The 27,528-nt window shown below is 37.8% G+C and overlaps 1 protein-coding gene across 3 annotated transcripts in view; it reads right to left on the reverse strand.

Annotated features, from left to right (window-relative positions):
• Positions 1 to 27,528, reverse strand: part of IL12B (interleukin 12B) — a 63,593-nt gene that overhangs the window by 10,812 nt on the left and 25,253 nt on the right. For 2 of the 3 annotated variants that reach the window (XM_075210167.1, XM_075210169.1), the window contains exons 2-6: positions 6,661 to 6,958; positions 4,625 to 4,712; positions 4,024 to 4,269; positions 1,881 to 1,989; positions 1,381 to 1,562 (exon numbers count right to left, since the gene is read on the reverse strand). In XM_075210167.1, the coding sequence (XP_075066268.1) occupies positions 1,381 to 1,562; positions 1,881 to 1,989; positions 4,024 to 4,269; positions 4,625 to 4,712 (625 nt within the window). In that variant the 5' untranslated portion in view covers positions 6,661 to 6,958. The remainder of the gene's footprint in view (positions 1 to 1,380; positions 1,563 to 1,880; positions 1,990 to 4,023; positions 4,270 to 4,624; positions 4,713 to 6,660; positions 6,959 to 27,528) is intronic. The other variant, XM_075210168.1, reaches the window with a different exon arrangement.

Here is a 27,528-nt window from a genome sequence, read left to right on the forward strand (position 1 = left end):
TTCATGTTCCATGAAGGGACGTAACCGGGGCATTAATATCGCTGAATGAGGGAATTTAGCCATTGGTCTCCCTAGACAACCACCCAGGTTGGCCAAATATTACTGCCGACCATGCCAAAGGCACATGCTTTGTTATAGCCCGGTGGCTGATGACTGAACAAACATTTCAATCACGCTCATCTGCCAATCAAATTTCCAGTCAGAATCTTTTCACAATACAATCGCTTTGGGCCTACACCAAAGTGAGCAGCTTTTGCCTTCTTTTTCTCTCAAGTAACGCATCAATCCCTGTACTATATGCTGTAAAACACAGATTTTCTAGAAATGTGATAAACTGAGTCCTCATTTTCTCTTCAAATATTTGGCCAATCTGGATGGTTGCTTAGGGCGCCAATGGTTAAAGTCCCTCATCCAAACACTGCTTCATTCCTGACCATAATAACTTTTAAATGGGTCTTAAAATTTTGACATGTAGTGCTCTTATTTCCTGTTTGACTGCCCAAAGTCACATTTAATAGGAACAACTTGCACTAGCTTCAGTTTATATGTATTTAATAAACAGCTCCCCCGAAGAGTCAGATCAGGTATTTTGCAAGTAGATATCAGGGGCTGTAGCCCAGGACACCCAATCCAATACTAGCTTTGAATACTCTGCTACACTACACTGCTAAAAGCTGACACCTGATTGGTTGTAACTCATCATTGTTGTTTACATCATATTACTGAGAATTTGGTTGGACAAGTTTGACTAGTAGTTATTCCACACAAGCTCATTCCCCTGTGGCTTATTAGTAGTTTGTGTTTTGCTTTTTTCCAGGACAGTCACGAAAATTTTTAAGGTAAAGCATTTTTATAGACACTTTTTGAAAAAAAAATAATGGTGTTATGTGACATGCTTATATGTGCTGTAATCCTTACCAAGCAATCAAATGTTTGCTTACATTTTTTTAGACTGCACTAGAAAGTAAGACTTATATAATTAGATTAGCAGCATTAATGAGGGTGGGATCTTAATACATGTGGCAGCCCTAATTATTGTCGTACTTGAGAAAAGGGTACTGAAACTTCATTGTTTGTCAATTACACATAAAAATGCAAATCAAAAGCATCTCTACTGTACATCATTGCATTCAGTGAGAGCAGTGATATTTGTAAAGTGTACTTGTTCCCTACATACAGTGGACTTGTGGACTGTCTCAATGTTAAAAAAAAAATGCAGCCTATCAATTCGGTACAGAAAGCACCTGATGCCTCAGCACAAAGTACCTCATACCTCGGTGATTTCACTAGCTGCAATGGAATTGATAGGCTAAACATTGGCTTGGCCCACAACATGGCGGCTTCCATTGTGTTTAGGTGAATTAAACTGAATGTACTCACGGATTTCTCTCATGGCGAAGGACAATGTGTGATTCTCGTATTTCTTTTGATGAATTGCATGCAGGACGATCGTGATGTTGTGAACCTCTTCTGCATATTGACATGACTGAGTGTCATGGCAGTGTACTGTATACACTGAGTCCTCTCTCACTGGTTTGTGACAGGTTATGCTGTGGTTGCTGCTATTGAGAAAGGTGATTTTAAATAAGTGATTAGATACAAGTAAAAAGTGCTTTTGTTGTTGAGATCAACAACAAAAAATCATAAATACAACAGGTGATGAAATGTAGTAATTGACCGTAAACTAGTGACTTTGCTAGGAATATATAGGAAAAAGCCAAATTATTATCAATACAAGTAGACTCTGGGGCATCTATCTTTAACTGCCACTAAAATTCCATATTTTCATGGGTACTTTTACTATACAATATTTGTACACAAGGACTAACAAATGATTAATAAATATTTGAATAAAACTCCAGTTTATTTTGCAATCTTACCCTCTGTGGGCTTCGAAGATAAATTCAGGATTGCTGACTGTCGCACTCCATGAACAGCTAAAATGGCCACTGTAGTTTTTTACCTTGCAGGTTATTGGTTGTCTTGCATCTATGTTAAAAAAAGGAAAAAAAAATGTCATGTATCGTAGTTAGTCAGATGTAAATGAAAGTCACATTAAGGGACTGATGTAGAGTCAGACGCAAGTTCAACTAATGAGTGCAAAAAGCACTTTAAGCCAAGGATCCGTCTCAGTTTGCATTTAGACTGAGACGGATCTTCCTCTTGCACCTCTCTGCACTTAGAGAGGTGGAACGGGGAAGATAGTGTGTGAGACTAACAAAGTAAAGGAGATTCATGCACTATACATGCTATGCTGCTATGAAAGCAGCCTCAGATAGGTCTCTAGTAGACATATCTTTTGCGGGTGCTTTCTCCAGGTGCAACAGGCCTTGCTATGTTAAATAAAAAAAAAGTAAAAAAATAATTACACCCCATCCCAAACAGCATAGCCAACCCTAGCGCTGTTTGGGGGAGAGAAGCACAATTTTGTTTATTTGTTTTTTACATTCATTCATCTATCTGCTTTACAGGGCTGTTGCAACTGACACACTTAAGTGTATCACGCACACCGACCCATAAGGCAGATTTTGAGGTGTGTTTGCACAAAATGTGCAATCTAATGATCCGTGCTACTTGGAATCCTGTGTAAATTACGGGATGCAATTTATACTTACCATTTTAGTGTAAATTGCATGCACCCAACCCTAGCTTGCATTACAGATGGGTGAAACAATTGACCTCATGTTGGAATTTGTTGGATTTTATCCAGTGTAGGTGTCAGAGTGTATTAATATTATATTATTTTATAAACAGAACTATAAAAATTTAAATTATTTAAAGTTAAAGGATAATTTTATAGTTATATAATAATAAAGCTAGTATTTGCCCAATAAATGTATCATTTTTCCAGTGTGAGGAAAAATGAGAGAGGATTTCTGTCAAATCTCCGCCACGTGGTTTCTCGTGGACATTCCGGAGACACCTCGCATCTAATTGAATTCCCACCCATAGACTGTACATTGTTTGCAATGATGAATTTACAGTTCAGAATGACCATTTTGCGGAACGGCAAAGCAACAGCTTAACCTGAATATTGTATCACCAGAGCTTCGCATCTCTGCAAAATGTCCTGTTCAGCCAACAAAATCTAAATAGCACAAAAATTCACCTCATGTTTACCCAAATCTGAGGTGAATTATGGGAATATAATAGTAGTTATAAGGGTTTGCTGTGAATTCAAGGCCCTGTTTAGCATCTTTACAATTTCACTTGATAAATATCAGTTGTCTTCACCAGACTATTCCTTTATATAATAGATCCCTATCAGTTGGTGTCTGTGTTTTTATCACACGTGTGTATGTGTGTATTTGTAAGTTATTTTAATATATTTCACCTTGTTTTCCGGGAGGATGTCATTATTAAACAATAATCATTAAAAGTTATATTTTAATCAACATAAGGAGTGCTAATTTGTCCTTCTAATATGAACCCCTGTTCATTATTTGTTCTGTCCTAATATATCAGGACCAGCACCCCCACATGCTACACGTTATAGATTTATATCTTGTCATATATTGCATGTGGGTGTTTCCTTCTAATCCCTGTGCAGAGCATCTCCCCCCTTAGTTACTTCTCCTAAAGACAAGCAGATGTATTCATTTGTAAATCATCTTATTAAGTGGTAGATATCAATTAAACATTTTTGGGAGTAGGGCTCTCTTGTGATCATTTTTATGATGATCTTCTAGAACAAAAATGATATTTTTACAATTTCATGATGATATTATGAGGACCCACTCATTGGATAAACTCCATGACAAACGCCCAGTGTGAAATATTTCAATAGATATCCTGTGATATAATTCTGTAAAATAATGATTCACGTTGGCGGAAACGGTTCTAAAGCTACCTGAGTAGAAAAGGTGGCGTTGCCCATAGCAACCAATCAGAGGTTTGCTTTCATTTTCTAACCTGTACAAGACATGGAAACACCACATTTTCGACACCGTTACCCGTAGGACAGTTTTAATAAACATTTGCCATTGTATGGTATGAGTAGACAGGAAGTGATGTCATACTTACAAGGCAATATCCTTTTGAACACTGGTAGGTGAAGCAGGTTTAGTAGAACAACTTTATAGTCAAGAACGTTCCCATCTGCTGTCTTACAGGTAAATTTTCCCCCGTCAGCAGTTTCTGTCACTGTTATAGATATTGTCTTGTGTTTGTCTGGTCTCCTGTCCCACCGAACAGATTGGTGATCAGCAGCGTTACACTCAATTTTCACTGTCTCTGACGCGTCTTTAGAACTCATGTCTACAACTAACGCTGAAAGATAAAAACAGTAGTGAATGGAAAGCAATAAGAGGCATCATTATGTGTTAGTTCTGGGAGGCGGGGGGCTTAGTATAGAGATAGTTGTTGGCAGATTGACAATCCTTATACTACTCCTTATCTCCCTAAATTTAATCCAATTTTATAATCACACAATAAATGTAAAAAAATGGGAAAGTAGGTGCATTCACTTTTTTTAAAAAAAAGTTTTGGCACAGCACGGCAAGTGGATGACCAGGATTAGAGTGATAAACTTGGTTATACACTGTGCATATTATTTTCAAGGTTATCTGCTGTCACTTTACGCATAATAATGTTCCGGGAATAATATAACATTTAATACACTTACTTTTGTCCTTTATCGGGAGCTCCCAGGCTCCTTGTAGAGGATGCACACACAATATGAGGATAATGACTATTGGTGCTAGGACAGGCATCTGTAATTCAAATGGTCGGTTAGTGTGAATACTTGAAAACATTTACCGGTATAATTAGATCTAAACGGAACTATGTCACTGCAGGAAAAAGACAATGGTGGTAATTACTGTAATACAACGTCATAGCTGGCAACATATACATATGTCCAATCAGGGGGTTACCAATAATGGGTATGGGACATGACTCAAGTATTTGTGCAGTACTAATATATTTCAAATATATATATTTCAAATACTAATTTTCAGTCTGTTTCATACATTAAAAAGATGATGAAGATGTATTCCTGCAATACGGCGTGAGGAATATTAATCTTCAGGCAAAAATATGTTTTAAAAAATAATTAGGATCAGCTAGTAGATATTCTCTTATATCCATCACATTTTATATCACCTGAGGAAATACCAGGCTCCTTGCAAAATAAACTCTGCCTCTTGTGTGCAGTGTAATAAACACTCATAAACCCCGCATATAAATGACCAGCAGATAAGTTCTCAGGTACAGTAATCCCCCATAAAATTTCTTATGAAGTGATCCGTTCTCTTTTCTACTGAGATATTATCTAGATATTTCACAGCAATTAGTGGTCACAGAAAGCTGCCATGTAATCAGATGACTCACTGGAGAACAAGCACACTCCTAACAATGTGGGTACATTTTTGTTCATGACAATGTAATCGTTTCTACTACATGTGCAGCAATATTATCATTAAGTCTGCCTATCAATCCACTAGCAACCGATGACATCACTTGTGGCACAACATCACTGATTCCTAGTGAATTACTAGATAGCATTCTTATGATGATTGTTCCTAATGCCAAAGAGAAACACTTAAGATGTTGCACACTGATCTCCTTCTCTGTACCGCTAAATTCCCAAGTTGATAAAAAGGAGCCTGATTCATTAAGGATCTTAAATGAAGAAGTATCTTATTTCAGTCTCCTGGACAAAACCATGTTACAATGCAAGGGGTGCAAACTAGTTTTCTGTTTTGCACATAAGTTAAATACTGTCTGTTTTTTCATGTAACACACAAATATCAACTTTAAATTTCAGTGTACAAATAAGCTATCAAGTATTTGTGTGCTACATGAAAAAACAGTCAGTATTTAACTTATGTGCAAAACAGAAAACTAGTTTGCACCCCTTGCATTGTAACATGGTTTTGTCCAGGAGACTGAAATAAGATACCTCTTCATTTAAGATCCTTAATGAATCAGGCCCAAGGTGATCTGCAAACAATTGTATTTATTTTTTCTGCTACATTTATCAGAGCTCAACTCTTTTGCAGAATGCTGCAACATTTGTACAACAAATTAACAGTCATCTAAGCTGCCTGCCATGTTCTACTGTATAATCAGGGATGAGATGGGGGAGTGTGAGTTCACACTACTAACATTTCAAACTCCGTTGATAGACACTGACTGTAAACATCACCTCACAAGTAGGTAGTTTAGAAAAAGAAATCAAGAAATCAGTAGAAAGATTAAATATAAAAGACTAATTATGAATAGTAAGATATGAAATAAAATAAGTAATGTTCCTTTTTTAAAAAAAAATATTTTAACAAGCAGAAGCGCACACTTTAAATATTCAAGTACAAGTTCCAAAAAAGCACAGATTGCTAGACAATTACACCACCACAGAGTTATAAAACTAACATAAATACACAAAGTGAATGGGACTGTACTGCATTTAAAAGACAATCAGGTAACTTTTGTATCTAAAAAGTGTCATTTATCTTTCAGAACTTTACATCAAACCAAAAAGAGGGACATGTAAGAAGAAAATAGGGACAGAGGACTTGGGTCAAAAAGAAATTTGCAGATATAGTTAACTGTTTTTCCGTCTCACAATTAAATAGTTGTTTAGTACACTGAGAAGTACTATAGTCAAGCACAAACACAAACATATAAAACAAAAAAAATATAATGAATGTATCATCTTACTTCTCTGTGAGTGGAACACAGCTTGGAGCAGTTTCTCTTAGTATTCAGTGTCTGTAAATGCTATCTATTCCTTTGAGGTGTTGCAGAGTTTTTCAGTGCAGAGGATTCTGGGCTTTATAACCGAAGAAAGACCAAATGACGTCACAGTAATGTCCCAGTCCAGGAGGAAGCTGGTAGTTTTCGTATTTTTTTTTTTATTTTTGAATCTATTATTATTTCCTCTTCCCTTTTCAATATGCCTTGCTGTACAGAGGTAAGGCAATATTTCACTCACTCGTCTGCAATGTTCTGCTTACACCTGTACAATGTGACAGGGACAGACAGTGATGTCACTTCACACCAGTGAGAATCGATGCAACACTAAACTTTCAAAAGGGAAATTTGGTCAAAACTAATTTGGCTGTACTAAAAAGTATACAGTTTCTTCTCTTACTTAGACAGTTTCTAAATGATGAAATTTTGGCCAGCAAAAATTTACCACATTTAATGCATGTTGTTGCATATTTTTGTATATCGTGCCCAGTACAGGTGCCTAAATAAAAATGAAGGTCTCCGTGGTGACACCTTCACAACAAGGTAGCTTATGAAGAAACTGGTGGTTTTTTTTAACATAAATCCCAATGACAGGCTATAAGAAGAATGCTGGTATTTACCATGTCCCTTGTTTTGTTTTTCTTCAGGCTTCTATTAATGATTTGTGATTCTGGACTACCATGGTAACCACAGTCACATGGCACATGATGTAGTGAGCAGAGAGGATTTGGAACTTCCATCTCAGCTCTGTGCTGTCCTCCTTCTCCTCCCTCCCCCATCCCCCTCTGCCATCACATGACATCCTGAGAGCTGTGTGCCTGTGTCTGTCTAGCACACTGACTATGTCTGTTTTTTCTATGCCAACCAGACAGATTTGTAGGACAGCTAAAAAAGAATGACACAGATGCATGCTTAAAAGGAACTTAACTTGCTATTTAAAGAAAAAAATCTATGTGGTATTGCTGCCTTATGATCAGGAGTCAGCACCAGGACACTTCATTAACTTCACTTACTTGTACACCAACGCGTAATACATATTTGGACCAATGCAGGACCTTCGTCAGTATTTGAGTGGAGTCCAGTACAATAACCAATGTTTAATATTTGTGTCTGGACTGTTGAAGTCTGCAGGTGTGGCAAGGGGACACAGTGATTTATACTGTTTGGGTTTGAGTCTAACTAGGGTGCTGTGTAGAGTGATTGCAATTTGGGCACATGGGTTCCCTCCTCATTCTCTGGTTTTACTTCCATTGTCCAAAAACATACTGGTAGGTTAGATGGCTTCAGATTAAATTTGCCTAGTGTGTGTTTGTGTCTGTTGTATGGAACTAGAGAGTGATCTCCATCGGGACAGATACTGATGTGAATGAATAAACATTCTCTGATGGCACACCAAATAGAGGCATTTTTGCCCTATGGAATTTTGGGGAGACCTCCCAGACTCCCGGGGGGACTGCCACCCTCCTGGACCCTGCTTCTTTTTCTTGTGAAGTGGGCGTGGGCTTGCTGATGTGATTCTCATCATCAGGTCCTGCCTCCGCTTAGCAAGGTGTCATCAAGTTGTGGTGGCCAGAGCCCAATAATGCGAATCACGCCCTTATGGCCCCACCCCTGCTGTGCGATGACCGGAGTCAAGTCATTGCACAGCAGAAGTCCCCATCCCCCTACACTTGCCCTTTGAACCTTAATAAAGGTCCAAAAACAGACAAGTATAGTAGAATTTAATTATGGACTTCTATAATGTCCCTTCTAACATCAGCCGTCAGGTTTGACCATGTGGGTTATATACCATATTACATAGAAAGTCACTGCTAAATGTATTATTATATACAAGTGTCTGCTATAAAAAGTGAGTGACAAAAAGCTTTTAAAAATAAAATTGGTTTGTCGGTGACTAATGGTCACAGATAGACCCTCCTTTCTGGAGATAAAACGAGCATTAGTAGGTAGTGCTAGCAGTTCACAGCTATTCTGGCTTAATAGACTTAGGTGCAAAAAAATAGTTTGTTGTGGTTGGAGAGAGAAGAACTCATATGTTTACTTATCTTTCTACCAACACTTTACTAAAAGTTTCACCTATGTGTTTTTCTAATGTGTTGTATGTTTTACAAACACTGTAATCCTCTATCTAGTTACACTAAACAACATTATATTTAGCCGTTTGTTGCCGTGGAGCGTTCAGAACACTGTGGATCTACGTTCCTACCTATTAGAGTAAGAGACGTATAGACGTACTGCATGTGTGCACTATAAAATGTGTACTCATACCTCTGTATGCAGATTTGGTTACATATTATATTTGCGACCCCTTACAAATGGATATGCAAGTTTTGTATTTATTAAAAACACTGCTCAGACACATTATCTTGGTGTATATGACACTTCATTACTTTATTATACTGCACAGAAATAGAGTAATGCGAATTAGGCATTCACTACTACTGCTCTCGAACTGGATCCCTACGCCAAACTGATTGCTCCTGATGTAAACCTGGCACATATGGTAGTGTTTTACGGATGGATGAATCATGAGACGCGCGCAACTGGGCATATGCATGTAACTGGCAATTTTCCCGTTAAAGGTCATGGGGCAAATGCATCGAACTCTGTGTGCGGCGTCACATGGCTTCAGATTCCCTTCATCTGGATGTTCTGGGTGGTGTGTGGCAAAAAGACATGATACAAAGGTGTTTTGGATTAATAGTAAAATGTGGGGTTGATAATATATATATATATATATATATATATATATATATATATATATACGAACAATCATTGTATTATTGACATTGGAGCAGATTCTGATTCCCTACACTCGCACTCGTTCTCTTCGATCCACGGATGAATGACGACTAACAGTTCCCAGACTCTCCGATAGTGGAACCCACTCCCTCGTTTAGTCCACCAGGCCCCCTCTAGAAATGTTAGAACACAGACTAATGACTTTATACTGAAGCATTTTATTAATACCCCTTCATTTTCTAAAAAGAAAAGAAAAAGAAATGCTTTCTTTTCTTTTCTGTACGTTGTTAATCATTTATAACTTTATTTTAAACCGCAAATGCAAGCGCTATGAGGCCTATTAGGGAAAAAGCGATATAGATATATATATATATATATATATATATATATATATATATATATATATAATTATTATTATTTAAGGAAATAACTTAGTCAATTAAAATAAGAAGCTTGGACTGGAATTAAATAGAAAGAAGGGGCAAAATGATATTGCAAAAGTAAAGGAGATGATAGAATACATAATAGTGTGGAAGATTGGTAAAGACAATGGATATTATGCATTTAGCTATGTATTAGTATGCTTGGATATAATCTTACAAGTGACAGCAAGCAACAAGACTTTTTACACTATAAAATTGTATATGAGACCTGGTGGTAAATATTAATGAATACATTTATATGAATGAAAATTATCCAATGAAATATAGTGACTGTGAAATGAATAAGCTAGTTCAAATGTAATATGTTATATAACATGAGGGCAATTCCTGATGAAATATAGTGAGTGACTGTTGTGAAATGTAAATTAATATTATGAAATAATGAAAGCGAAAAAAAGAACAGGAGAAAAGTGCTATAGATTTAACAAATGAATGATTATGAATAACTAACACTATCAATTACATTAGAAAATTGAAACAGTGATATAAGTAAATAAGATAAGCAAACTCTTGCAGTCAAGTCCCTTACTTTAAAATGCGTTTCGCCACATTTGGCTTCTTCAGTATGTTCTGAGTCATCATTTTTGCTATAGCCCTTTAGATCATTTCTCTGCTTCTCTCTATGTAATTAAAATCCATACTTCTTGTTTCAATTGCCTAATACGATATTTTCTTATATCTTAATTTATATAATTGCCAATGCTAATTTGTGTATAAACACTATATGGACAAATGTATTCGGCCACACCTGTTAATTATTGAATTGAGGGTTTTCAATCAGACCCATGGCCAGAGGTGTATAACATCAAGCACATAGCATGCAGTCTCCATTTGCAAACATTTGTGATACAAAACGGGTCGTTCTGAAGAGCTCAGTGACTTCAGGCGTGGTACTGTGATAGGATGCCAGCTTTGCAAAAAGATGGTTCGTGGAATTTCATCCCTGCTGGATATTCCATGGTCAGCTGTAAGTGACATTATTAAAAGTGGAAGTGATTAGGATCAACGGCAACTCAACCACAAAGCGGAAGGCCGCGTAAAATCACAGAGCGGGGTCAACGACTGCTAAGGCGCATGGTGCGTAAAAGTCGCCAACGTTCTGCTGATTCCATAGCTGAAGAGTTCCGAACTTTCTCTCTCATTAATGTAAGCACAAAAACTGTGTGGCGAGAGCTTAATGGAATGGGTTTCCATGACCAAGCAGCTGCATGCAAGCCTCACATCACCAAGACCAATGCTAAGTACACCGACACCAGTGTCGGTGTATTTTACACCACTCCATCAGACGCTTAGTCTGATGGAGTGGTGTAAAGTACACCGACACTGGACTGTGGAGTGACGATCACGCTTCTCTGTTTGGCACTCAGATGGGCGAGTCTGGGTTTGGCGAATGGCAGGAGAACGTTACCTGTCTGACTGCATTATGCCAACTGTGAAGTTTGGTGGAGGAGAGATAATGGTATGGGGTGTTTTTCAGGGTTTGGGCTAGGCCCCTTATCTCCAGTGAAGAGCAATCTTAATGCTGCAGCATACCAAGTCATTTTGGACAATGCTATGCTTCCAACTTTGTGACAACAGTTTTTTATTCCAAAATGACTGTGCCCCAGTGCATAAAGCAAGGACTACAAAGACATGGTTTGAGGAGTTCGGTGTGGAAGATCTTGACTGACCTGCACAGAGCCCTGACCTCAACCCCATCGAACACCTATGGGATGAACTGGAACGTAGACCGCGAGCCAGGCCTTCTTGTCCAACATCAGTACCTGACCTCATAAATGCTCTACAGAATGAATGGGCACAAATTCCCACAGAAACACTCCAACACCTTGTCGAAAGCCTTCCAAGAAGTGGAAGCTGTTATTGCTGCAAAAGGGGGACCAACTCCATATTAAACTATATGTATTTGAATGCAATATTATTACAGTCCCTATTGGTGTAATGGTCAAGCATAAATATATATAAATACTGTATATATATGTATATATATGCATTATCTTCATACTCTATGGTGTTGTGAAATACCTTGAAACTTTATAAACAAAAGATTGTAATAATGATAGTTTTCCTTCAAAAACCTAACTAAAGGTATCTATACAAAGTAAAATATAGTTTTCCCTATTTTAAGTATGTGATTTATATTAAGAAGTGTTTGAAATGTATAAAATAAAATATAATTGATCTTTGCATTGTTTATTTTATCTATCTTTGATTTCATTATTTGCTTTACCTCTATATCACTTACTGTTGCAATCTTAAAGTTTTCACTTTTTAACGGCAACAGGACAACCCACCATTTTATATAACTTTAACATGTTTTCTTTTTGTTTTTATTTCTTATGTTATATTGTGTTTTGAAGACAGAGGATGCTCACCTACTGTCGTTGCTCTGTCACCTGAAATGTCCATTGACAATTATTTTCAACGGGCATTCCTTTCTGTTTTCAGTTGGCTATTACAGAAGATGATTAGAGCAGACATCCAATCACAAAACAGTAGAAGGGGGGAGGAGCTGACAACTGCTAGCTGGAGACAGCTGTCAAATGTCCAGCTTAGATGGAAGCAAAATAACCTATTAACTGAGCCATCTGGCAATGGAAGAGTTAAATGCTTATTCTTAGAAGACCTGTAGGGAGGTTTAGGGAATCTGCTGTTCAGTATAATCCCGCACAATAGATTTTTTTCCTCTAACAAGTTCAGTTGGAACACTATCATTCCTGATTGATTAGCTTAAAAGGAACAGCCCTATTTGCATAAATAGAAACCCCCTGCATCTATTATTATTATCATCATCAGCTATTTATATAGCACCAATAATTCCACAGCGATGTACAGAGAACTCACATCAGCCCAATATTGAAGCTTACAGTCTAAATTCCTTAACACACACAGACTGAGACTAGGGTCAATTTGATAGCAGCCAATTAACCTACTAGTATGTTATTGGAGTGTGGGAGGAAACCAGAGCGCCCTGAGGAAACCCACGCAACGATGGGCAGAACATACAACTCCACATGAAAACGGTCATGGTTGGGAATCGAACTCATGACCCCAGTGGTGTGAGCCAGAGGTGCTAACCACTAAGCCACCATGCTACCTCTATATAATTGGTTGGCCACTAATGACCTTTAGTGTGTTGCCTAAACAAGAGAAAATGGTTATAATAAATGTTAAAATGTTTCTAAATATTGATGCAAAAAAAATAAAAAAATTAAATTTTATCAACAATTACCTGTTGCTACAATACTTGAAGCTAACATGATATCTCAATTGCAATGACATAAGGATAATGAGCATGTAATGTAGATCTGTGGTGAAAACAACAAAATACACAAACCTCACTTCTGTTCCTGAATACGGTGCAGTAAATGAAGGGTTAAATAATTGGAATGCTAATTTGTTATAAATATGTAATTTGTCTTTAAAAACAGGCACCAGGGGGTATATTTACTAAACCGAGGGTTTGAAAAAGTGGAGATGTTGCTTATAGCAACCAATCAGATTCTAGCTATCATTTATTTCGTATACTCTACAAAATGATAGCTAGTATTTGATTGGTTGCTATAGGCAACATCACCACTTTTTCAAACCCGCAGTTCAGTAAATATACCCCCAAAAGTGTAAATTTCAACATTCACAGCTTATTTTATTGTTTAAATAATTATTATTAATACATTTTGCTAATAAATGATATTATGGTTCAGAGACAAGTCATTAACTAAGCCACCCACACGCAGACCGAGATTCCAAGGTGGGTTTTTCTGCGGATTTCCTGTGAAAACCTTTTGGTTAATGATAAATATACATATACAATCCAGGTGATAACTGTTTCCATGACCTCTGTGCTTTTCTATTACATAGGACTGTAATCTGCAAATAGGCGCTTACTTCCCCATTGAAAAAAGTACTTGTTTAAAGTCATTGTTCCCACAAGTGAAAAAAACTTGGAGTTTACACAGGTTGTAACTGCCACATAAAATTACTAACACCTACTGCCATGGTGTGCTACATGTGGCCCCCGGACAAATGTCTTGCTGTGGCCCTTTTGTTCATCATCATCATCATCAAAATTTAATTCTACAGCGCCTGCAAATTCTGCAGCGCTTTACAATTGGGAACAAACATTGTATCAGGTTGCAAGATTGCAGTCATGAAATACTAGCACTAAGAAAGAATGATACACTCACAAACCATGTATAAGAAAAAGATTTAATAATTAATATGACAATTAAAATACTTAGCTTTGATAGGTTGTTAGACACACACGGAATTCCCCAGACTTAGAGCATGGAGACCCCACATTCAAGTTGAATCATGCATCCTAGAATACTTTGATGGAGGAGATCTGGTACAGCCTTTCTGACTCACCAGCGTGGTCTCAAGAAGATCTGAAAATGCCATCTTATATAATCATTTTCTTTACACTAAATTGAAATCTGATGCCATACGGGCAGTTGATGACAGTATCATTCTGAGTAAAACAGCTAAGTTTGCAAACTGAGCAATTATATCCATATATTGCTTAACAACAAACATTACAACAAATACTTAAGAATACACAAATACTCTCTGTCTATTGTAATACAACATTACCTTAAGTTGGTAAATAACCATTGTTTGAGCTGAGTTGAAGGACATAGTCCACTGTACTAAATTTAGGGAAAAGATGGGCATAAAGGACAAGTAAATAATCTGCTGAAACATCACAGACTTGGGGCTACATTTACTAAACTGCGGGTTTGGAAAAGTGGAGATGTTGCCTATAACAACCAATCAGATTCTAGCTTTCATTTATTTAGTGCATTCTACAAAATGACAGCTAGAATCTGATTGGCTGCTATAGGCAACATCTCCACTTTTTGAAACCTGCAGTTTAGTAAATATACCATTTAATATCTGTTCATAAAGAGACACATAGAAATCAATGATAGACTTCATAGTGTTTCATAATAAAAGAAAAATACCATACTGCTACAAACATTAATAAAACAATACTGGGTAATACATACAGACAGAAAGATAAGAGGGCCCTGCTCACAAGCTTACAATCTATGGGACAATGGTTTGATACACAAGGGTAAGTGCTACATCATATTGTATATTGGTCCAGCTAGAATGCAAATATTCACATGAATTTCCCAACCTATTTTTACTAGTTTGATCTTAAGATAAAGAGTATTCAATGTTTGGATAGTAATGACTCCTGACCAAGTGATATGGCAGACTCCGAAAACATACTAGTAGGTTAATTGGCTGCTATTAAATTGACCTTTGTCTCTCTCATTGTGTGTGTTTGTTATGGAATTTAGACTGTAATTTCCAATGGGGCAGGGACTGATGTGAGTGAGTTCTTTGTACAGCGCTGCGGAATGAGTAGTGCTATATTAATAGCTGCTGATGTCATGCTAACAGAGGAAGCCAATCATTATTTTGCATTCCTTGCATGATAATAAGAAAAAAATGCTCAGTTTTCCCCCCCCCCACGCCCCCCCCCCCCCCTGTGGGCACAGCAGAAGTATTTTAATTCTCCATGTGACGGACACCTCTTGTATCAACAGCACTGATTGGGTGGCTGCTGCACCATCCAATCAGTGTCTTAGACACAAAAGTGCCGTGAGGTGTCGACAGCACTAGGCTTCAAAATTGTCAGTGGGCGAGTGTCTTACAAATGGCAGGGGTCCTCCACATGAATTTACACCATATTGTAGATGTGTAGCTGGAGTTTTTCTTTAAAAAAATGTATTTTGTATGTAATTTGTATTTTAATCCTGAACCTCACATTTTGCCAAACGTGATGTCCATACAATATATTGTAGGTGGCATAATACTAAATAAACCTGTTACAGTTTATTTGTTATGGATTGTGTTTGCAAACAGGAAATAGCAAACACTAGCAGACAATGCCTGGGAAATCACAGTGAGTCAAGTATGCTTTGTACCGTCTGTGACAGCATACACTTACATAGTACACAATGTATTTGTCAATGGAAAATGTGTGAACTAATTATTCACTATTATGCAGTATATTGTCAGAAACCATAAATGCTTAAAAGAGAACGGTATATTCTTTTATGTACAGTTTCACTTTTACTAGGTGAACATTCCGTCATACTTACAAATATTATTAAGCTTTATTTATATAGTGCCAACATATAACATTATGCTTTTCAGAGAATGTTTATCACCATTCATACCAGCCCCTGCCCTGGTGGAGCTTTTAGTGTAAATTCTCACACACTAACAGTGGCCTATCAGTATCATTTTGGACTGTGTGAGGAAATGGGAGCTCCATTGTTGCTGTCAGGTTGACAGATTCAGCGTATGTTGTCGCACTTCAACTTTTAAACTGTATAAGGATCATTCATGAAGCTGTGAAAATACAGGGCCACAGCATAAATGATGTTTTGTGACATCATGTGCCCGTTTATCGCAGCTGGTGAAAGCGGACACAGTCAACGCAGGAACGCGGCACAGCACTAATGCAGTGCTAGGGAGCAGCAAGCGGAAGCAGACACACCCAATGCAGTGGGAGCTACACCCTTTGTTAATACATGTATATGTGTGTATATATATAAATATATATGCAAATTTATATGTATACTGTGTATATATATATATATATATATATGTCTGTACATATATATATATGTATATGTGTATGTATTTTTATATATATATATATATACACACATATACCAAGCCAAGCCGGTCTTATCTGCCGTCAAAGTCTATATTTCTATGTTTCTATGTCTAGCATATTAAACACTAGGGGCCTGAGTCATTAAGGAAAGCAAAGCATAAAAAAGGAGTAACTTTGGGCAAAACCATGTTGTATTGTGCATTGGAGGGTGAGGTAAATTTAAAATGTGGCAACAGATTTATAATTGAGATAGAACAATGCCTAAATCAATGTTAAATTTTAGTGTAAAAATAAAGATAGTGAGTATTTGTCTTTAGATGTAAAAACAGCCAGTATTTAACTTATGTGCAAAATAATAACTAATTTGCACCCCTTGCATTGTAACATGGTTTGTCCCGGAGAACATTTACTCCTTTTTTTGCCTTACTTTCCTTAATGACTCAGGTCCTAGGGGTCTGAGTCATTAAGGAAAGTAAGGCAAAACAAGGTGTAAATGTTCTCCGGGACAAACCATGTTGCAATGCAAGGGGTGCAAATTTAGTTCTTTTTTTGCATGCAAGGCAAATACTGTCTGTTTTTGTCATGCAGCACACAAATACTTGATAGCTTTATTTTTACACTGAAATTAAAGGTATCTAGGACATGCCCTACCCCAACTATAAATCTGTCCCCACATTTTAGATGTACCTCCCCTCCAATGCAACATGGTTTTGCCAAGGTGCAAAGTTACTCCTTTTTTATGCTTTGCTCTTCTTAATGACTCAGGCCGTAGATACTCAACTAGATATTTAAAGAGTTCCATTACCTTAAATCTTACCTGTCTAGCACAATTCCAAGGACTCGGTATGTTGTCATATTTCCTAATGTTTTATATTCTTATATAAATATATTTAAACTAACTGTGCCAGCCTCTGTAAGATGTCATTAAAAGAGAGGCATTCAGTTTTCTAGTACATAGTAACATGTCTAGAAAACAAATATCAGGTGAAACATTTGGTTGAAGAATTCTTACACTTATGGAATACATTAGCCACATGATTTTTGGAGTTTGTGGCATTTTTAAAAACATACTTGTAACTTGCACCATATAAGTGGATAGGTCTTTCTGTGTTACTGATGACAACATTGAGATTTGTATGTGGTCATACCTGTCATAGTAACATAGTAACATAGTAACATAGTTGATGAGGTTGAAAAAAGACACCAGTCCATCAAGTTCAACCTATTTTGGATCTCCTGCGATCCTGCACTTATATTTGAAATTGAAATCCAGAGTAAGCAATCGCCAATCTGTTTCAAATGTGAAAATCCCCCCAGACCCAATATTGCAATCCAATTTTTACCCTATATCCACTACTATCCTTTATTTTAAATTAACGGTCGTATCCCTGGATACACCTTTCCGCTAAAAAATTGTCTAACCCTTTCTTAAACATATCTATTGAATCTGCCATCACAACCTTCCCTGGCAATGAATTCCATATCTTGACTGCCCTTACTGTAAAGAACCCCTTCCTTTTCATTTGTCATGTGACAGCCATTTCTGCTTTGGTTCCAACCACAGTGGGAAAAGACAACGGATTGAAACCGTTTGTCTCACTTCCTTGCGTTCCTTATTTATAAAACAAAAATGCTGAACATCCTCTTATAATGCACTCACAGTATCAATCTGAAATGGGAAAACAAAGAAGAAATTCACTTTTTTTATGTCTTGTTCAAGCAAGTTTTGCAAGTCAGGTGTTATATTTGTCATTAAATCAAAGGTGAAAAAAGGACAAAATTGACTTGAATAGTACAGGTAAATTATTAAATTAAAATTTAAATGTATTGTAAAAAAAGTGCTATAGAAAATCATTATACCAATCAAAATCAATATCTTTTGGCACAGTGCACCATGGAAATTGAATTTTTTTTTTAACTTTTTCCAGCTTTATTTACACATTTCGACTTGCAATACTCAAATAACGATAAAAAGGTAGCAGTTCTGAAAGTTAATAAAATATAAAAAACCAGAATAACAGGATTGGAAAAGTGATCAAGTTCAGTCAAATTTTGTAATGAGTGACAATGAACTGTTCTCTTCACGTCCATCCATTTGGCCAGTCAACGGCATTCACCTTTCTATCCTCAAGCCACTGCGTTGTTTTCTTGGCGGTCTGTTTAGGGTCATTGTTGTGCTGGAAGTTGAGCCACCTGCCCATCTTCAGCTGTCTAGCGGAGGGCTGCAGGCTTTCCTCAACAATTTGGGTGTACTTGGCAGCATCCATCTTCCCTTCAATTATGACCAATTGCCCAGTCCCTGTTAAGGAGGAACACCCCAACAACATAATGTTGCCACCACTGGGTAGGGTGTGTTTTGCGTGATGTTCTGTGTTTGGTTTGCGCCAAACATAGCAGTTGAAGTTCACTCCAAAAAGTCCAAAAAAATCTTATATCTTGGACTCATCTGACCATGCAGCCTTTTGCCACATGGCATCAGAAAATGTTTTTTCTACAAAGCGCAAACGAGACTTAGTGTGACACTTTTTCAGAAGAGGCTTCTTTCTTGCCATCTTGCAGGGCAGCTTTGAGTAAAGCTTTTGAGATAGTTGTCACATGCACAGACCGACCAATCTCAGCCATAAAGACTTGTAAGTCCTTCAAAGATGTAATTGGCCTCTAGGTAGTTTTTGAAATGTTTTTATATCCTTCTCCTAATTTGTGCCTTCCCACAACTTTATCCTGGATCCCTTTTGAAAGCACCTTTCCAACCATGGTGAATTCTTTGCATTACCTTGCACTACTTGTAGTGGAATCTTCAAGGATCAGTTTGTTCTATTCTGAAGAATATAAACCCACTACGATTGATGTCAGGCGGTGGCCAGTTAGCCTGTTGTGTGATCTGTAAGTTCATTGGTTGTACCTGAGCAAGTTTATAATGATTACTCTAAGGGTATCATCCCATATGCAAACCAGCTATTTTAGTAATTAAACTATATTAATTGTTAAGAATTGTAGTAAATGTTATTTTCACTTTGATATTTAGGGTTAAGATGTGTAAATACAGCTGGAAAAAGTTTGATTGAACTGATTTGATGTTCTGTTTACCTATGTAAATAGATTTGATGTCCCCTTAAAAAAGTGCGAATACAATATTTATAATGGCCATAACTTAAAGGGGTTATGCCACCATGCACGACACAGCTGATTGGTCAAGAGAATGGCGCATGACTGCACGGGAGCCATTTTGTTCCAGAATATTTTCTGCCTGTGCAGTGTGTCACAGCATTGCATTAAATCCATGTATCAGCTATGTGGTGCAGCAGGGGAAGTTTAGCCCATTCAAAAAATAATTTAGTCAACCACAGTGCCAAACGAAAGTAATTTCTGTACTAAAGACAAAAGTACAACCTTTGCTTGGGTAGAGTAAAAAAAAATTAAGCTAAGTCCTATAAAAATCCAGACTAAGCAAAAATTTTTTTTTGTACTCATTGGCACAGAGGGGGTTGGGATTTTACAGTATTGGCTAAATTCCACCTGTCATCCTTACTAAACATCTTCCAATTTAATACTATACAAAAGAAAAAAATTACCTATGTATCATACTTCCTACTTTTTGCAGAAATTGTGACTTTTTAATATCAATAAGTTGTTACTAGGTTTTTCACCTTTTAGAACACACTATGAATGTGTAAAAAGTCATAAAAAAAGGGTAAAAGACCTATATATGAAGGGATCGTTCTCCATCTCATTTTCAAATGGCAGTCTCTGAATACAAGGGGATGCCCTAAAGGAGGAAGGGTGGCTAAAGAAAGCCAGAAAAGAAAAGATAATAATAATAATAATAATAATAAAAAGAAGAAGAAGAAATTGGGGGGGGCAGTGGGGGGATCGAGTGTCAGTCATGTTACGTTATATTAACGTATTAAATAGTGATAACTGCAAAGAGATATTAACCAGGACTTCTGAATTTTTTTCTGTAGGTTGAGTAAATTACAAGACAGCATCTTGTTGATGGTAATTTAACTCATTTTGCTACTAAGTATGGTTATTACTATCATAGGTCAACACCAGGATTTGGCTACAGGCAATCTATATGTTAGACAGATGGAAACAAATTAGTTTGTCACCCATGACGGGAATATGTGGGATATTTCTATTAAATAATCCATTCCAGTGGGATTCGTAAGGTTTAATACAGGTTATTGCAACAATTATAAAGCACAAAGAGGAACCTGGATGGATAAACATTGCTATTAAATTGTTAAGGTTTAATGATAATGTCTCCACCCTTGGGCAGTTTCTCCAACTAAGAGTTCCATCGCTAGGCACAGGTAGGTGTGTATGTTGGTGCTAGACGTATGTTAATACTTTTTTTCTGGTTAAACTCCTGTGTGGAATCCTGTACATGGTTATGAAGTAATAAAAGCAAGTAAGAATCCTGTTCATTCCAAACTCCCAATTGGTGGTAGCGGTGGGATACTGATTGGTCAGATGCTATAGGCTAGGATTGAGGCATGTGTTAATGAGGTGTTCCTGGAGCAAAGAGAGGCATAGCAAGCGCATATCTAAGGTTTACTGACTCTGCTACAGGGAAGAGATTGGGAAGAACGCAGGGAAGAGACAGCATTTGAGAACGTAACTGTTGCAGATCAAATCACTACCATTAGCACCAGTAAATAAAATGAATGAGACAGAGAATCCAGATGTGTTCCTCACCACCTTTGAATTGTTTGTTAAAGCTCAAGGCTGATTCCCCTGAGACATGGACAACACAAATTGCTCCCTTGTTGTCTGGAGTAGACCTTTCAGCTTATGCTGCTCTGTCAGTAGAAGAGGTGGTAGATTATTAGATTATTGAGGATTACATTATGTAAAATGCTCTGAGTGCCAGGGAGTTTGTCATGCCCTTACTCGGGGAGCCTGAATGCTGATTTTAGGAGTTGATACAGGCAGAACAAGGTGGAATATAAAACTACACACAATCAGGGTGGACAGACCTGGTTACCAGACTAGAACCACAGAGTTAGGACCACAAACTGAAGATCTGGATTTGGAAGCAGAGTGTAGGCAATCAGAATGGTCATTGTGACATATTCAGGTTTGTTGCAAGAAAGATTAAGGTGCATGTTCACTACCCTGGTATTGGAAAAACGCCAAAATTAATCTGCATCTAGTTTTTGCCGATTGGTAGATGCTCTGAAAAATGTGCGTGTTGGAAACAGTAAAAACATCACATCAAAGTGTAACCTAATTACACTTTAGGGCCACCTCCTTCGTTAAGTTAAACTCTTACATTTCCCCCCAAAATATTGTTTAGCAACTAAGCAATATTTATCCTCATTTTATGGTCAACCATGAGAGTGAGGGGACATAGGGAATGTGTCTGTTACATCTGGTACTGTATATGTCTTTGAAGCTTTTTATATTACATTGGCTGAAGTGCACTTTCCTTCAGAAGAGCAAAATATCTCTTGTTATAAGTATAGGGATGAGACTTGTTCTGTGGTTCTTCTGGGGTGCTGGAGAACTCAAACCCTTTTGTAGGGAGAAAAATACCTATTTGCCCTTTGGCAAAGCAGTTAGTTCCCTTGTAAATGTTCCTTCTCCACCCTTTTATGTCTCGTTCGTTCACAGGGCGTGTTAACGTAGCCAGAGGCGGACACATCTGCAGATACGTCTATAAGGAGATGTATCCCTTGTGGGTGCTCGATCATCAGCACGGACCTTTGCAGAGTAAATACACAAGACCAGCGTTGCTGCCAGAGCATGCTGGTGCTTGCAGATTACATCGAACTCTACTCATACTGCCAATGAAATATTATGCTACCTACACTTCCTAGTATTGGAGTCAGAATGGGAAAAGACATAAGAGCTTCTATCTCATACTATGTCTCCTCGTTAAAGTGAAAGGTAGAGTTAAAATGTTCAAATGTGCAAAAATTAAATAAAAACAACAGCCAAATTGTAACCTCAATCAAGTAATATAAATACTAACCCGTACATCACCTTAACTAACCAAGCACTAAATCTCAACCTACAAGACAAGTCAACCCTACACCTAGTCCAAACCCTATTACCAGTCTAATTTAAACCTAGCTCAATCTCTCAAACCGTCCAGAGTCATGAAGAACCCGGGATCCTTCACCTTAAATTCTAATAATGTAATAACACTTAGACTAACTTCCAGTGGACATTCTTTGCTCCCAAATACTTGATACATTCATTTTCTGAGATACAGTTTCAAGGTTCCCTTCATGTTTGAAAAGGAGATTGGGGCTATTAATGTGTTCATTGCCCTGATGTCTTCTACCGACCCTTGTTCTCTTAGCCTACTGTAATAATTTTTGTCTACTTGTGTTGGAGGCCAACAAGTTTCTCTTTCCATAGTATGTTAAACATATGTGTTGCAATGAAGCTGGATGATAACCACAGTATGAACATTAATCTCTCCAAGAAACCACATATGATTGTGCAACTTGAGAAATGTCTAGTAATTGCGTGTGTTTTCTGTTTTGCAAATATATTGATGTAATATAGGATTAATTGAAAGACAGACATGTTCCTGCGAATGTCTATGAATATTACATAATATGATTATTACATAACAAGTTAACCCGTGCATGATACTCATGCATTCTAGTCAAATCAAGCTACTTAAGGTGTTAAAAAGTTTCTTGTCATCTTCATCGCCACACACACACACACACCCCTAGGCTTTTATATATTAGATAATGCTAAGAATTTAGTAGGTCAGTGTAGTATATAACTCCGCCCAGCAGGTGGCGCTGCAGCTTGAGCACTCTGTCACCCGGTAGTTTTTTCCACACACACACACACACACTAACACAGCATGTGTGTTCATGAGGTAAAATTACCTCACGAAAATGAGTTTGAGCCCTCAACTCGTAAATTTAGCCTTTACTACCCCTCCCATGGGGGGAAGGGGGGGAGATGGAAGTTAACTGACTTCACTATTAGAATTTTTTTGTCAAATAATGTCAATATACCAAATTTCAGGTCAATTGGATGAGCCCTTTCTGAGAAAATAGTTTTTTCCACACACACACACACACTAACACACGCCGCTAGGCTTTTATATATTAGATATGATTATATACATCAAATTCCTCCCTTGAAGTCCTGAATTCTTTTTGGAGTTTTGCATTTTTTTACTTATTATCCCACAAGATTTTTTTTTAGCAATGATTTATTATTGTCTACTTTTGCCCCTTTGGTTCAAGAGAAATGGAAATCAAGTTTTCAGTGTGATTAGTGGTGGGCATATTGCCATGCGATGAAGAATTGCAAATGTCAACATGGAATTTAATTTATATACTTGTTTCTCCATGCATACATCCTATTTAATTTCCATTGTATTATACTTTAGTTGTATTTTGATATATAGCTTCACACCTTTCCCATTGTGTGCAGGAAATAATTTATGATGATTTTGGACAAAGTCTGGTATTCTGTGCATATGGGATGATGGAAAGGTTGCCCTCACCGCCATTATTATCATTGATCAAATTATGTTTTCACTTCTGGATATTTCTGATGTCCTCTACAGCTTGATTTCAGCACAAATAAGAAAAGGTTTTACAAAAATGTATCTGTTACATGCCTATACAAACATATACGTAAATCATAAATGTATACAAAGGTATCAGTTATTGCCTATACCAGTGCGGACAGATTTAGTTTTTCTTTAGCCACTAGAAGGTATATTTACCAAACTGCGGGTTTGAAAAAGTAAAGATGTTGCCTATAGCAACCAATCAGATTCTAGCTGTCATTTTGTAAAATGCACTAAATAAACGATAGCTAGATTTTGAATGGTTGCTATAGGCAACTTCTCCACTTTTTCAAACCCGCAGTTTAGTAAATACACCCCTAGGTGTAACAGGTGCACATAGTGTTTTTGCCCAGGAGGGAAGGACTCAACTGGATCTCATTGACAATAACAGGTAATGCCATGCGGAGAAGGCATTACCTAGCTGCAAAAAGCAAATCTTTTCGCAGCTTAATAAATTAGGTACCTTCAAAGTCTCTATGTTGCTATATGGGGTCTGGGTTAAGTAATGTTAAATGGGTTATGGCAGAAGAAGTGCATGATTTCTCCTGCTTTGAAGCCTTCATAAACAATGGCCATTTTACATTATTGACTGATTGCACCTTTGTAGATAATGAAACAAGGAATCAATCCAGCGCTATCACATTCTAATCGAAGTGGGTACATAAGAGATTAAATCCGATAGATGAAGAATTGGCAATGGATCTAGTAATTGAAATGGCTGTGTATAGGTAATTTCACGGATAGCAACAATGAAGAAAGCAGAATATATAATAGTGACCAAAAGACAGGCAAAACATTAATATACATATGGATAAAAACATCATGTAGGTAACTAACATAGGGTACTAAAGTTGGCATGACTAATAGAAACCAACTAGAACAGCCAGTCGTTGTCATTGCTTAAGTCAGATTTCAGTCCATAAAAACATTAATCGTCAGTAAAATCATTCCTGTAGGTGAAAATAAGAGTTCCTCTATTACTAACGATTATGATTGTACTGACGATTTTGGGTTTGGGTATGCAAGCAAACGTATTTTGTGCTTTATTTGCTTTGTTTGTTGGAGGCAGTGGTTAGCACTTCTGCCTCACAGCACTGGGGTCATGAGTTTGATTCCCAACCATGGCCTTATCTGTGTGGAATTTGTATGTTCTCCCCGTGTTTGCGTGGGTTTCTTCCCGGCACTCAGGTTTTCTCCCACAATCAAAAAACATACTAGTAAGTTAATTGTCTGCTGTTAAAATTGACCCTAGTCTGTTTGTGTGTTAATTAGGGAATTTACATTGTAAGCTCTATTGGGGCAGGGACTGATGTAAGTGAGCTCTTTATCGTACATATTCTATTGTAAATCTTTATTCTTCTACAGTTTCTAACAGAGCCTTAGTATCTCCAATGTGGGGGGTCTACTAGAATGAGTTAATCACATGCTGTGCAATGGTGGTTTAAAATGGCCGTGGGCTGTATTTACACCACGGCCAATACCCAACACGCAAGTCTCAACTAGATGTCAGAAATACATCACACGGCGAACCAGCCTAGTCTGGTCTTCCAACACACATATCTCCCCTAAAATTGAGTCTGTTCTTTACATGCATGGTGTGGGCTGGGCCATGGGGCAGGACAGTATCTGTGAGTAATTCACAGATTGGGTCTGGGCTTTATCACCAACAGTGATTAGGGTGGGAGGAGATTTGCAATGTAAAGTCATTAAAGACCCGGGGTCTGATTTTTAAACCAACACAGATATGAGTGGGAGGGGGATATGCCTTATAAAATCACTAGAGATCTGGGCTCTGATTTTGTCACCAACAGAATTTAGAGTGCCAGTGAAGGTATTGGCAGAGTGGCACAGTGTAAGTGGAGCAGCGAGAGAGGAAGATCAGTCTTGCTGTGGCATTTAAGAGGGATTGTAGACGAGAAAGAGGGGTGAGTGAAAGGCCAGATAGTAGAAGGTTGCAGTAGTCAAAGCAAGAGATAATGAGAGAATGGATAAGGGTTTTGGTAATGTCCTGAATGAGAAAGGGTCGTATACTGGCAATGCTTCAAAGGAGGAAGAGACAATAGAGAGCAAGGGACTGGATTTGTGGAATGAAATCTAGGACCTAGTCAAGAATGACACCAAAGCAGCGGGCTTGGGGAACTTTGGAGATAGTGATATAGTCAACCATGCGGGAGACTGAAGAAAAGGTTGTAACACTAGGGGGTGGGAAGAGTATGAGCTCAGTTTTGGGCATATTGAGTTTTTGGCAGCACTGGGACATCCAGGTAGAGATGACAGAGAGTACCAGTTAGACACATAGGACAAGAGAGAAGGAGAGAGGTCAGGAGAGATTTGTGTGTTGTCAGTATAGAGGTGGTAGTGGAGGCCAAAGGAGCATATGAGTTCCCTCCCCCGTTCCCCTCTTCAAGCCTAAGGAGGCACAAGAACAAAGTCTGAATACAAACGTAGGTCTTAACTTCAAAGGAAATTTAGCTGTGTTCACCAAATAATATTTTAGATTCTTGCCTTTTATAAGGAAACATGGGAAGATGTTGAACAATCAGTGGCAGAGATCTGTGCTGTTTAATGTTTTCTCTTACTGGTTTGGCAGCAGTGGTGTAAATGGACTCAAATGCTAGTCTAGTGACTTTCTTGGTAGACTTATAAATGGAAAAACCAGCATATTTCAATTACTTGACTTTATTGCAGCCAAATGTGTGCTAACTCCTTTGTTGAAATATATGAATCATGTCCTGGTGAACACTCATCCAACACTCGTGACGTGGTGCTGTGTAGGGAATTGGGAATAGAGTAAACACTTTTAAAAGACTGGTGGGTGATGGATAGTATGATGAAGTACTGCATACTTGCCAACTCTCCCTGAATGTCAGGGAGACTCCCTGAAATAGGGGTGATCTCCCTCACTCCCTGAAGAGTCTGGCATTCTCCCTGATGCTGAGCCAGTACAAGACGTGGTTGGCTTCGCCATCTGTGGCCTGATGACACAGTTAGAAATTGTGTCCTATGTCCATGAATTGATGCCTGTGGAGGTGGCCATTTTCATGGAGACCAAGATTTAATCAAAGACTGACAGGTAAGACAATATGACTTCAGCAATTAAGACAGAAATGTAAAAGACACTTCAGTCTCTAGAGATTCATTAGTTGCTTTTCTTTAATGCATAGGCATTTCTGGGAGAGCTCCCGGGCTCTCAAGACAGCAGGGCAACCTCCCGGTTCTCACCTTCACAATAGATAAGTGGCAGGGGGGACTTCATGACACAAATATTGCGTCATCTTAGCCCCGTCCCCTGCTGTAATTGTCCAAAATTGTGACAATCGTTTAGGGGGCAGGGCCAAAATGATGCGATTCATCAAGCCCCGCTTCCACACGCCCACCTTCCCCAGGATCTCCCTGAAGCCAACAAGGAAAAGTTGGCAAGTATGAAGTACTGTATTTCAGTCTGTAGGTTACCAGAA

Source organism: Mixophyes fleayi, chromosome 4 (assembly GCF_038048845.1).
Source record: "Mixophyes fleayi isolate aMixFle1 chromosome 4, aMixFle1.hap1, whole genome shotgun sequence".
NCBI classification, from domain to species: domain Eukaryota; kingdom Metazoa; phylum Chordata; class Amphibia; order Anura; family Limnodynastidae; genus Mixophyes; species Mixophyes fleayi.